This window comes from Scomber japonicus, chromosome 16, assembly GCF_027409825.1.
Source record: "Scomber japonicus isolate fScoJap1 chromosome 16, fScoJap1.pri, whole genome shotgun sequence".
Classification (NCBI taxonomy): domain Eukaryota; kingdom Metazoa; phylum Chordata; class Actinopteri; order Scombriformes; family Scombridae; genus Scomber; species Scomber japonicus.
Genome location: NC_070593.1, coordinates 14,759,500 through 14,773,440, shown reverse-complemented (window position 1 = coordinate 14,773,440; position 13,941 = coordinate 14,759,500). Strand labels below are relative to the sequence as shown.

General features: G+C 39.4%; 1 protein-coding gene across 2 annotated transcripts; it reads left to right on the top strand.

Annotated features, from left to right (window-relative positions):
* Positions 1–258: 258 nt before the first annotated feature.
* Positions 259–10,175, top strand: htr1d (5-hydroxytryptamine (serotonin) receptor 1D, G protein-coupled). 2 transcript variants are annotated; one of them, XM_053335711.1, is made up of 2 exons: positions 259–330; positions 9,126–10,175. In XM_053335711.1, exons 1-2 carry the CDS (start codon positions 259–261, stop codon positions 10,173–10,175), a joined length of 1,122 nt encoding a protein of 373 aa, XP_053191686.1. The 2 variants fall into 2 exon arrangements, with proteins under 2 accessions (XP_053191686.1, XP_053191685.1); XM_053335710.1 differs by lacking the exon at positions 259–330 and having other exon boundaries at positions 9,018–10,175.
* Positions 10,176–13,941: the final 3,766 nt, after the last annotated feature.

The window sequence follows — 13,941 nt, the reverse complement described above, 5'->3', positions numbered from 1 at the left end:
TTTAACTCTTTTAATGCCATGTACTTGCTCCAGTGGTGTGCTGCATTCGACACCAATACTAACTCCAGGATGTCAAACAGCCGCTGACAGTCCTGAACTGTGTTTGTATTCAGCTGAGGTTACTGCTTACTGTGTTCCCTCCCCTATATATATCTTCTGTTGCCTTGATTTATTCATTTCTATTTCCTGTCTTGTATATTCCATACTGTATGTCCTTAGCTGCTATGTAAAACAGTCTGTACATTGTTATTTTTAGTCATGTACTATCTTTCTTCTTCTTCACATTCTTTGCATCATCAGTTAGTTGTCAATATGCATACTAAACCTCTTGTAGGTTTTCATTTTCTTCTCTTCAGTGCTCCTGTCAAACATCTGCTGTTGTCCTCTGGATGGATCATTGTTTTCCAACCTCTGGATGAATCACTGCCCCTTCTGTCTTATGACTAATACACACATTTGAACACGGAAGATAACTACAGTATTAAAGCCTTCTTGTTTGTCATCACATGTTGAAATGAAATACAACTTCACCCACACACATCAGTTTTACATGTATTGATATTGTTGTTCTTAACCAAACTACATCCTTCTTACTGTCCTGAGCACTACATCCATTACTTGTTTGCTCTTTTGTCTTTTGATTGATAAGATTTTGACAAAATATAGTTAATTGATGGCATGAGGCATGCTTATTTTATGTCACAAAATTATATGTCAATTTGTGTTATTCTACTGATGCACATGAAACTACAATTCACACATCAGTCTGTACTGGGTAATGACCAGTGACAGCAGCCTCATTTACAGGGTTAAATGTGGGTTGAATGCATGTTCAATAGACCCTCTAACTGAACATGTTAAACTGTAAGAAAGGGCTATTATATATAAATACTCGAACCATTTGATCAAGGTAAATTCTAATGTAGGACAGAGCTTGTATTTGTCATCATCATATAAGGCCCAGTTTTTGCCTCTCTGTGTCAGTGGTGAGTCAGTTTCTTGCACTGCATCCACAAGAATGATGAACTATTTAATAGCTTCACAAGTTTTCTCATCTTTTTCTGTTGTAGTTCTGACAGTAGCTGCTCATAGCACATTTGCTGCCCCAGGTAATTAATCACATCAAATCGACTTATGTTATTGAGATCGTTTTTTAAGCCTACACTGTCGATTGTTTGTCATTTGTCTGGTTGGATGAGTGGATCAAATAGATGAGTTGGAAGTAAACTTGTTGCATTTTCTCATTGGTTCGGTTTCTTTTCACACACAGAAACATTTTGTTGAAGCCAACCAAACTGCATCACTAAAAGCCACGTGAAAATGTTCTGACATTGAGTGAAAACATAAACTGAAGAAGAAGGTCCTGAAAGAGGTCCTCTGGCCAAATTTTCTTTCTTCTGATACAATTGAGGTGTTGAAGATTAACATGTGCGTACTTGTAGATTGTTTATGGATACTGTGGAGTTGTGTTAAGTACACAAACTGCTTTGTGTGTAGTGTAAATGGCTTAAACTCTAGTTTGGACAGGCTCAGAGTTTATATTATTCAAATTCTTAGCAGTATACTTTTGGAGACAGGCTTCAGGCATCATGACAACCAGACACTGAGATGTTCTAGTCTGTCTCCACTTTACATCACAGATCCCCGAGGACTGAATGTTCTCACAAATCTTCACTCGGTGTCTTCATAAGAAAATGCTTGGCTGGTTGATCTCTTTTCTAGTGGATATCCAAAAAGAGCTGGCTAAAATACTGAGTTTGTGTGACTTCACTACAATTTTCTCGTAATTAATTCCTGGAAGATTACAAACACAATTTAGTTTTACTCTGTAAATGAGAAGTAGTCTGTACAGATAGCTGGCCAGGAGAGTACAGTGCTTATTCAGTAGAAATGGTTTGCTGAGAAAGGGCTTGCGATAAACAGCCAGTCTGTGAAACTGACATAAAGAGAACATTTTCAGGCATTAATGTATTTGCAAGGGATTTGGTTTATTCAAGTTGAGGTTTGAGTTGAAAATGGGATTACTTAATGTGGAAAATGGCAGAAATGGTATTATACTGAAGCAAAAATAGCACAATTAGTTGATTTTGTAATAGCTCCTGTATGTGCTCCTGCGCAGGATCACCACAACTTTCTGTAGGGACAACCTAAATATTTATTCATTGTATGTTTTGCTGACACATAGTAAATCTTCTCATTGCAAGCTCTATGATCACACCAGATTTAAACCAGATCCCCATTTATCCTGCTTTTTTCTGTCTGTCTCTCCTCTCACCCTAACACACGCGTATGTGCACACAGCTGTCTGTGACAGATAATCTCTGCATCAGCTCATCTCAGGCCCACTCCCAATGAAGGGCCTCTCAGGTGTCCTAGATTTGTACTGGACATATTCTACTTTCTGAGGGTCATGTACATAATGTAGGGAGTATATTTCTGTGGAGTGGTGTAAAAACATCGATGGGAAGGTTGTCTCTGTAGTAGGAGGCTTCGATGTGTCGATGGAGTTTATTTTAAGCAGAAAGAAAGTGATACAGGAAAGATATGTTAGAAGGTATATTAACATGGTTTTAACATGATAATGATGTTGGTGTTCAGTAAGTGCTTACATCTATGTAACCTATTAAAACTATAACAGAACTGGTGCTTCTGATTACTAGAAAAATGGGATGCTTCCTGCTAAGAGACAAAATTGTCCAGTTTTCAGCAATCTGCTCCCTTTTCTATCCGCTTACAGAGGAATAGAGATTATCCCTCCCAGCCTCTACAACGAGTCCTGATCACTGTAATTGCATGTAACGCAGGAATCAGTCACCATAAATCAACACAAACCTGTGAAGGCCATTCAGTGTCCTCCAGTGTGTGGTCCAGTGAGGGTGAATTGTTTGGTGTTCTGTTTTTCCATGCTTGCATTTGCTCGTGTGTGTGGGTGGATGGTTGGAGGGTGATGCAGATGGTGCATGTATGTGTGATTGTATTTGTGCATGTTCGCGTGTAAGCCCACACAGCCTGGGAAAAACACCTACTCTCCATGCTCCCAGGCACCTGCAAACACCGGTGATATGATAAACCCTGAAGCCCTTCGGAAATATTTGTATTTCTTGAATGCTGGAGTCTCTATAAGCAATTCACATGTGCCAGCCATTCATGAAATGAGTTTCCATTATCCTGCATTTCCCATACTGCAATTGGGGAATCTTATCTTTACCAGCATTGGCACTATCCCCTCATATCTCTGTTTTGATTGTGTGCACTTTAACCTTTAAACTGTATTTTGACAGACAAGCTCTCAAGTTGCGTTGATGGTTAAAGCATTCACACTAATCTATAATTTAAATGTTCATTCTCCTTCACACACAATGTAGCCCAGCTATTTATAATTCAGTATTTGAATGGCTAAGCAAACCATACTGTAAAATTGTATTTCTGTTGATAAATCAAACAACAGCATCCTGTACTGCATACCAATACTTATCCTGGACTGTTAGAGGAGACATGCTTTTTAAATTTGCTTTTTTTTATCATACTTTGTGTTATTTATTACAATGTTGGATGTTACACATGGTTGAAGGTCCAAATGTTAAGTAAAAGTAGTAAATGTATGCAAAATTCTGCCTGCAAATCAAAAGCCAGGGCTTCAACCTGCTCTGGAAGCTATAATTGCAATGTTACCTCTACTTCCTGCTCATAATGACGTGGCCTTTCTTGCTGAAGTTGTTCCACGGGTTGTTATTGTTGTCCTCTCAGATATTTCAGATTTGATTTAAAGAAGGGGGCCTTAAAGAGAAAGGGATAAAATGCCCATTTTTAGACATACGCTAAACTGAGGTGCTGTATAAAGACTAGTATAAGTTGTTTTTTAAAAATTATAAATCATGCAAAGAAATTCCAGGACAGCCCCAGCATATAAATATAGACCTAGAAATGAAAGTGAGCCAAAGTGCATGCTTGTTAAAGAGACAGCTCATCTTTTCACCTGCTTTCACTAGTTGAACAATTGTTGGGCACTCTTTGTTTGAAGCTGAACTCATTACAAAACAGTTCAACATGGCTCTCTATAAAGCTGCACTCATTTTATCAGATCTTCTGCACTCCTACTTCATCTCAACATCCATCCATTTACCTCACCATCAATCCCTAACCTCTTCCTCCATTGATGTAAACTCCTCCACACCCACACACAGTACATTCTTGCTCACCTACCATTTGGAGCACGCTTGAGTAAACACCAGACATCAGCTGACAGAGGAGGCAACGATGGCTTTACCTCATTTGAGCTAAATCAATTAGCCTATCTCCAGTGGGGCCATACAGTGTTTGCAGGCCTGCTGGGTTTAGAGGGTATTACTGTTTCACCCAGACCAGTGGTGTCCTTAGAAAGAAATTCAGCCCTGCACATATCTGCTGTGAATGGCCCAGGGCCCGGATGCACCCTGAATGACACACACACAGAGAGGGTCAGCCAAAAGACAAACAGGGCCGGTAAAAACTTTATGGATTTTATGACAGTCCACTGGTCCACCAACACGGCAACCAACTGGGATTTGTCCTGAGATTTGTCCATACTGAGATCACTGGCCATGCGCCAATGCACACACTGCAGCATCTGCTTGGATTTGGCCCAAGTCTGAGAGGGAAGAATTGAATTTGTAATGAATGGGGTGTAATGCAATGGGGCCGGCTGTGATAGTGTATAGGGCTCCAGTTCTGGTTGCCAGCAGACACACCTCAGAAAACATTTAAAAATTGCTCCTCCATGTAACACATTTCACTCTTTCCTTTATTTCACATGAGCTGAATGCGCCTTTCCCCTTCATGGGTTGAGATATGCTTTGTTGTATCAGATCTTCAATTTCAAAGCCAGATGTAGGAGCTAATATATTTTACACAAACAGTATATAGCCCAATTTAGGTAAGGCCTGTTCTTGATTGAAAAATCTTTTCCTCTCATCCATTCATTAAGAACCTCATTATCTCATTGTACTGTAAACCAGACCCTTAGGAGATAAGCACTTTCCTCGACTTGTTTGATGTGTAAACAGATAAGCTTTTGAGCCATTTATCAAGCATGCAACTGTAGGTGCAAGTGGGGCATTATATGTACCAGAACATTGTTACAATGGAGCAGCTTGGAACAGGGATGAATTAATGAATAATATGATTCTGTCCACAACAATCATCTTATTTTGTTCACCACTGGGTGCATTTAATATTACACTACTCAGACTGAGCATTATTACCAGGCACTCAGTGTGATTATCCATCTTGTCTCCACTGATGCACTGGAGTGTGACTGTAAGGTGGTCATGTTGTGTAATGCTTATTCACACATCACTAGTCATACTATCTGCACTTGCAACTACAGTGCATTTGAGACAGAAAATATTCATAACTAGAACAATGTTATAAAACAGTAGTGTGGTCACAAATTAAAGGACGACAAGTAGCTTATGGTGTAACTTTAGAAAGATGCTGCTGTGTAAAATACATTGCAGAGTAATATAACTACTCTTCATTCTTCAATTTCAACATAGGCCTTGAATAAAAAGCGCACATATAAATCTCGATTCTTGATTACAAACCTCCATTGCTTTTAGATTGTAGTCAAGGTGTTTGACCTGGTTGTTGGACACATTTACAGGGCAGTATAGGTCTGAGCCACATTGATGGGTACTCACATGACAGCACATATTGTATGACAGTATATAGAGCACAACTACTACAACAATAAAGAGCTATTCCAGTTTTTAAATATTATTACAATTCAGAAATGCTACAGTGCAGATCAGCAGGGTTCAGAGAGTCCAGGGTCTGTGTGTTTGTGACACTGTGTGGATGCCAAGCACGTGATTGGCTGGTCAGGTAGGATCTGTACTCTCTGCCCTTTTCTTTGCTGATACGCGGTATGTGCGGGTCTTTGATGGAGGGCAGCCAGTCGCCCACCACCCTCTCAGCTGAATGTCAGGATGCGTTTTTAGTAGTGAACAAGCAGAGGCAAAACAGATGACAATATACTTTATCACACGAGGGAGCTTTAAATGAAGGGTTTCCACATCTGGTGTTTGGAATATTATGGTCTGTTCGTTTTTATTTAGTTTTGTGATAACAGAACATCAGAGATCTATACTGAAGTCTGGGGATTTCTAAATGCACATTAGTTGCTTGAACAGCAGCAAGAACATCAGCTAACAAACCTATGCCATTTACCCCCCTTGTGCTCACCCCCCATTCTCCTTGGTAGTGAACTGAATGTCATGGCCCCAGTATGAAGTGCTTCTTTAAAGGCTTTGTTTCTGCAATTTTCCACAACTCTTATTGTTTCCAACCAGTTTAAACAATGAAAGCTGAAAGATTGTCCTCAGTCTCTACGAGCAAATAGTTTAGAGACTGACCTGTGAGTCTAGTTTTTATTAGTTAAAAGCATGTCAGCTGCATTTAAGGTGCCAATTTATCTCAAAACTGCAGTAATCTGTAGCTAGTCTGAGCTATACAGCAGACCTGTGTTCCAGTGTATACATCTATATGCAGACACAGTCATTTGAGGGACTTTTTAATGTAAAAACTGTTTATAAGACTAAGAAAGCTCTAGCCTCTGACCTCTGAGTTATTGCCTCAAGACTTGAAAATGAAGACTCTGAGATATCAATAATGTATTTAACATTTATATAAGCTGAAACACTAGGTCTCCACATGCCACCTTCAAGCAAAATTGTTTTCTGTGTACCATTTGATAGCTGCTGTCATGTAACAACATTTGCATTACTATTTTTTTTTGTCACAATCAAACCTGTGATCTTGATCTGAAATATATTTGATGGACCCTGAGAAATTGGTTATGGTGTAAATAAAGAGGGGGTAGGGGTTCTTATCACATTGCTATTATGAATATGTTTTGCTGTTAGGCAAAAGCAGAAAGAGCAGACTTGGACACTAGGGATTGGAGTCCAAACACAACTAAACAGTCATCGTGACCATATTGGCAAGCTACATATTTTTAAACAAAGTAATTTATCATTGGAGCATACAGATGTTTTCCCTCAGTGATTCTCTATAATCATTACCACTGAGCGCACTCACTGCATATAAAGAACACACAAGGCTCCAAGTAGTTTACAAAAATTCTCACCTGTGCCTGTAAATGAATGTGCTCAACAGACAATGCTGTTTCTACAATTGCTGTTATCTACAATTTAATGTGTAATTATTGTTACAGCTCAAGCACAATAACCCCCCCACAAGTGTCTAACTACCAATCAACACTTCAGTTAATGGAGGTGATTTGCAGTCTTCACGCCCGAGATCTGCAAACAGAAGGATATGTTAAGAGTGAAAGACCAAACATTACACACATTACCGTGGCAAACACTGCTGGATGTTTTTCAGCAGCTTTGTTCCATAATATTTCAGCACTTCATAGCTTATTGATGTGTGAAAACACAAAATATCCTGATGGAAATAATTAACAACTCTAAGAACCCTCATTCTCATTGTATTTGAAACTTGCTGTTTCTGTGATAATGTTCTGTCACTCTCACCTAGAGGCAACACGGTCAGTTTTTCTATCCAATTTACAAGCACCATTAACAGTAATGTGAAGCAAGTGCTTTTGTAGCATTTTTGCCTTTATGAGATGGCTGCAGTACGCTTGAAATAGGGGTGTTAAAGAAACTGGTTTCATTGCGATTACATGTTCAGCATCTAAAACAGCTTTGTGACTCAGGACAAACTCAAATTGTACATTTTTATCGAACTATTTTTATAGGAAAAACAAAAGTTGCTCAAATGAACTTTATAATGAATATAAAGCGTTGCTATGGCAAAAATGTAAATCTCTACCAAATGATCTGAAAGAATATTATTAATAATTTTTGCTTTTATGCTGGGGATTTACACAAGATATCTCTCTATAGCATATATACAGTAGATGTTGTGATTAATTTCTTGTAGGCAAGGCAAGCTGGTTCTGATGACTTTACTGAGTGTTTATATTTACCTCGGCAGGAGATTTCAGTTTCTGTCTATCAATATATGTTGTGGCAGAAGGTTAAGTCTATGTTTCAAGTAATAATGGCCCATTTACTGTACAGGTCGAGGTTGGGTGTATAGGTTGGTCATGTGCATTTACTGCTCCTAACGTGTGTGTTTGTGTGTGTGTGTGTGTGTGTGTGTGTGTGTGTGTGTGTGTGTGTGTGTGTGTATGATAGACTTGAGTATAACACATTTTTCTCTCTATTTTTCTCAACCAGGATGAACATGATGCAGATAAAGCTGCATGGAAAAAACCTTGACGTTATCTACATGTATGGACACTACAGCTGAATGTTTACCTGACAGACAACTCTGTGAAGAGGAAAAACAAATACACAAGCATTGAACAGTAGGAACATGAATTCTTTGCTGATCATTTCAGTATTATGAAAAACTGCCATAAACTAGATTTAGAAGGCTTCACACACACTTCAGAATAGATAACAGAGTGACAACAAGTGAACCTGTCTATCTGTTGTCATCATCTCTCTATATGCAGCTCTGCGCTTAGCTTTATTGAAAAGGAGGAGCCCATTAGAGCATTTGATAGATAGGAAGTCCTGGTCTGGTGTTGTTGCTGGCTGGCTGCTGGTCGGAGATGAGATAAGAGCATTGAGAAGAGAGGAAAGAAGTGCCTGTCTGACAAGAGCTAAATACAAATTAGGATTTGTCTCTCCTGCAGCTACACCAGTGAGGCGAATCAATATTAGAGAAATTAAATGGACAATTTCAGGACCATTAGTTGTGAAACTGAAATGATGACATTAGATGTTTGCAATACAATGGATGGGATATGAAGGGAAATATTGTCTCAGCTACTGAAAGTGGGATAAAATACAACCTTTTCTACAGTCAACACCAACAGTGCCACGCCGCAGTGCAGCCTTCCTTGGTGCCATGCATGAACTGATCCGTGTACAAATTTAGATAGCGGTGATGAGGTTGGTCTAAATCTTGTACAAAAGTGGGTCACAAGAAGCAGAAGCAAGATGGAACTGGATAACAGCTCGCTGGACTACTTCACCAGCAACTTCACAGAGATTCCTAATACCACCACAACTCCACCCTGGAGTGAGGCCACGCTGCTGGGCCTGCAGATCTCCCTGTCTGCACTGCTGGCTGTCGTCACCCTTGCTACTGTGCTGTCAAATGCCTTTGTCATAGCCACAATCTTTCTGACCAGGAAACTCCACACACCCGCCAACTTCCTCATTGGCTCACTTGCCGTCACAGATCTGTTGGTGTCTATTTTAGTCATGCCCATTAGCATAGTCTACACTGTAAGCAAGACGTGGTCACTGGGCCAGATTGTATGTGACATTTGGCTGTCCTCTGACATCACTTTCTGCACGGCCTCTATCTTACACCTGTGTGTCATTGCATTAGACCGCTACTGGGCTATCACAGACGCGCTGGAGTACTCCAAACGCCGCACTATGCGGCGGGCGGCAATCATGGTTGGGGTGGTGTGGGTGATCTCGATATCGATTTCCATGCCTCCACTTTTCTGGAGGCAGGCCAAAGCCCACGAGGAGCTGACGGACTGCATGGTGAATACAGATCAGATCTCTTATACCCTATACTCGACCTTCGGAGCCTTCTATGTTCCCACAGTGCTGCTCATCATCCTCTACGGACGGATCTATGTTGCCGCTCGCTCCCGTATCTTTAAGACACCATCCTCTGGGAAACGTTTCACCACAGCACAGCTCATCCAGACCTCTGCAGGCTCGTCTCTATGTTCTCTTAATTCTGCCTCTAACCAGGAAGCACACCTACACTCTGGCACAGGGAATGCAGGAGGTGGAGGAGGAGGGGGCGGATCACCTCTGTTCATGAACAGTGTGAAAGTGAAGCTGGCAGACAGCATGCTGGAGAGGAAACGTCTGTGTGCAGCACGGGAAAGGAAAGCGACCAAGACACTGGGCATCATCCTGGGCGCATTCATTATTTGTTGGCTCCCGTTTTTCATCGGCACGCTCGTCAAGGCCATATGTAAAGAGTGCTGGTTTGATCCAGTGCTTTTTGATATCTTTACCTGGCTGGGATACCTGAACTCCCTCATCAATCCCGTAATCTACACTGCATTCAATGATGAGTTCAAACAGGCTTTCCAAAAACTCATCAAATTCAGACGATTCACCTGAAATCCTCACAGTGGATTATAAAAACAGACCACTGCAGGAAAACAGGATGTGAAAAATACAAAAAATGAGATCATGGAAATCTATGATGACAAATATACTGTATACTTAAATGTCCCATCTTGTGAACACGTAATGTGCTTTTCAACATTTTTTTTGTTACATTGAACAGCTCTGTGCCATAGCTCATTAGATACCTAAAGTATATCCATCATATAGACTTATGCATGCATGCTTAATAAAGAGAAAATCCTTATCCCCAAGAATGATTAAACTCTATGCTATGTCATAGGGACATATTTTTTTGACAAAAGCTAAGATTTAAAACAAACTGTATGAAAAAAGCAAACTCAGAGTGACTGGATTTAATCCAGTGAAAACGAAAAGCCATGAAATGTATGTTTTCTTAATCTCTGTGTCATATTGTATGCTGCTGCTGCTCCCATGTGTTTCTGTGGTACAGTAAAGTACTTAGAAAGACTACAAACTCTAGAGATTCAGTGAAACTGTCTCCATATATGCAATTATACTTGAAAGTGGTGTGTGTGTGTGTGTGTGTGTGTGTGTGTGTGTGTGTGTGTGTGTGTATGTGTGTGTTTGTACGGGTGGGTGGGTGTCTGTTTGAGAGTGTATAAAGGTAGTTACTTTATTGTAATATATGCTTGTTTAGGGTAGGGAGGATTGTCAAGTGTTTGACATTTATATAAGCTATTCCCCAGCGAGGCTCGTCTCGTCATTACAGAGACTGAAATGGAAACAGCTTTTCCCACTTTGCCTCTGAATAATAATTAACACCCGTGCCATAGCAACAAATGAATCCTGCCAAAAAATCATGACATTATATGCTCAAGAAAAAAAGTCCTGGACAGTGAGAGCAAATTGAGAATAATTCAATTTAATACCTTGCTTGTTTTATCTTTATGCAAAAAAGGGTTACTGGCAGATGCTATGTATTTGCAGAAAACATACTTTCTGATGTAATGACTTGACAAAGATGATGTTGCCAATTTAAATAGTCTTCATAACACGTAAAATCTTAAACTACTGTCTGACATTTTATTCCTCTCTTGATATGCCTATTCCTGACAACTATTGCAGAAAGCAAAAATACACAGATGATGGTTGACCTTGCAAAATTTAAGTTAAAAAGTATAAATTGATATTTACTCTGACAATTAAAATATATGTAGTGCAGGAATAATTAAACTGCAGAAAAGTTACAATCTAATAATGGTAATAGTGACCAACAGGCAACTAGGTCCTAAAAATGTTTGTGGGATAAATTTGTGATATCAGCCAGTTTACAATAACTTCTCTACTCAATGACAAATGATGGGTGCTGATGTGGCTTTTGATTGACACACTGGTTAGTGTACTGTACTTGTTGAGCAATAAATACTCGCACAAGTGCAAAGCTGAGTGGTTATAGAGTTGTAATGAATTATTAAGATATAAGAGCCTGTTTTCATTGAACAATTATTATTGTAAATACTGAAAAATGAAACACTGAGACAGAAATTAACGGTTTTCATTTAATTTTTGAGTTCCACCTGTCATAAAAAATGTGTCCTAAACACACTTTAATAATTTTCTTTTGTGACATTTTTAGCCACTTTCATGGATGCAGCAGCTCTATAATACAGCGTTGAACGTGAGTCGTTTTACTAAACATCCTATCAGGCATAAACAGCTTTTAATACAAGAAATTCCCAAAGTGATTCCTTCAATCGATGTCAGGCAAGATGAAAATCTGTCAGAAAAGGTCACAGCCACATATATAACGATATTAAGTTGTGTGTGTGCGCGCATGTGTGTGTGTGTGTGTGCAATGGGAAAATTCCAACAAATCATTGAATTCAAATCTAATGAGAAGAAACAATAGATGAATGGATAAATAAAGTAGACATAGTAGATTTAATAAATAAACTGAATAATTTGGATTATATAGAAAAAGAACAAGAATGAGAAAAGAAAGTATAGCCTACACAAGCTTTGCTTGACAAAGAAAGTAACAATAAGACTCCTCATCGGTGCTGAGCGGGACACGTGTGACCTGAATTGCTTGTATTTATTACAGGTGGATTTGGTAGACTGCCCCCGCAAGAAAAAAGAGAGCATCAGTCGTTTCAGCAAATGCTACAAAATGACATGAGTTAACATTCAAGCGAGACAACCTTGTAGCTGCCATAAGAATTAGGACTTGTCTGTGGATAGAAAAGGTGGAAACAGTGTGAAGTTATGCCATAGAGATAAAGTCCCCAGAAAGAGGAGGTCAGGGTCAACAAAAGGTCCGACTTAAACATGGGAGACACTTTATGTTTCTTTTAACCATGACTCAAACTTAATCATAATCTCTCCCCTAACCCTACAAGTTATTTGTTTGTCTAAACCAAACCTTAAGCATGGGTTTGCTGCTGATAAGGGCTCCAGATCAGAAGCCGACATGGATCAACAACATACTCTGTTATTTAGTGTGGAGGATTTGTTGGGATTAAGCCATTAATCTGTGGATTTATCAAAACAAATCTCTAATTTAGAGGCTTGAGTTTAATCAAGAATGGCCACATTAAACATCACAGTTGAGGCTTTCATTTGCAAAATAGACGACACAGGAGTCAAATAACATGGGCTTCAGTTCAAAGAACTGCTGGCAGGCAACTCATGGGCCAATGGCCTTGAAACTCAGCAGGATATGGGAATTATGAAATCACCACAAAGAAGTGTATTGGATATATGTGTTTGATTGTAGGGCATTCAGAGATGCAAGTGACTCTTTCCACAGATGCACATCAGACCAGACCCAACCATCACCACCTCTGCAGCGAGAACACAGATTGACCTAATGGACCTCCATCTGTTTCTTCCATCAATTCTTCATGGCTGTCTTTCAGAGTGCCTGCTGTATATAAATATCAGTGATACTATAACCTACCATGCTCTCTCTCTGTCTTTCTCTCTCTCTCTCTCTGTCACTTACTGGTCTGAAAAATGACTGGCTGGATTGCCATGAGTGGACAGTCTTTGGGATAGTCAGAGCAATCCTGCTGGGGTGCTTTCAGTCCACATGAAGAAGTGAAGACCAACTTAGCCATTTACAATAAATGTATTATTAATGTGCATTTTAGTTGTTTACTTTTCCAAAGAGTGCTGCGATTGAACAACTGACCCCCAGTATACTGCAGAATATGACTCAAATCATCATGTATGTTCAAATTGGAGAATTGTTTATCTCCATATCAGGTAAATATTAATGTGCAATAAATGTCATTTTAATGTTATTTTTTAGGCTCAGTCATAAAAGCAAATGAAGTTTGGTTGGAGCTGTCACTCACTTGTTCAGACTACTTTTGGCTAACTAGGACAGAAGTAAAAAGGAGGACAAAATGCATTCCTACTTTTAATTTTAGCATACCAGCTATAGCGTTAAATAAATTATCAATTGTCAAAGAAGCTAATGGCTAATGTAACTTTCACAGTGTCAAATTAATTACTCTGCGAATATACAAAACTCGGGTAAAAAGAGGCCATCTTATCCTTGCGGGGTAACAAAATGATCTGAATTTATAGGTGGGTCACATTTAACAGGGTTAGTCAAATAAAACCTAATTATGCAGGATTCAGTATTATAGATACCACAGTTAGCCCTCCAGCTATTGATTTATGCTGCATGGGAATCACTGAGGATTTGTCTTATTTAATTGGTATATGGAGAAGAGATTGAAACAAAATGCAATAATGGAATATCTGTGCACAGGCAGTCTGACAGCTG

Coding starts and splice junctions, on each gene's coding strand:
- htr1d (XM_053335710.1), top strand. CDS start 9,018: ATGGAACTGGATAACAGCTCGCTGGACTACTTCACCAGCAACTTCACA.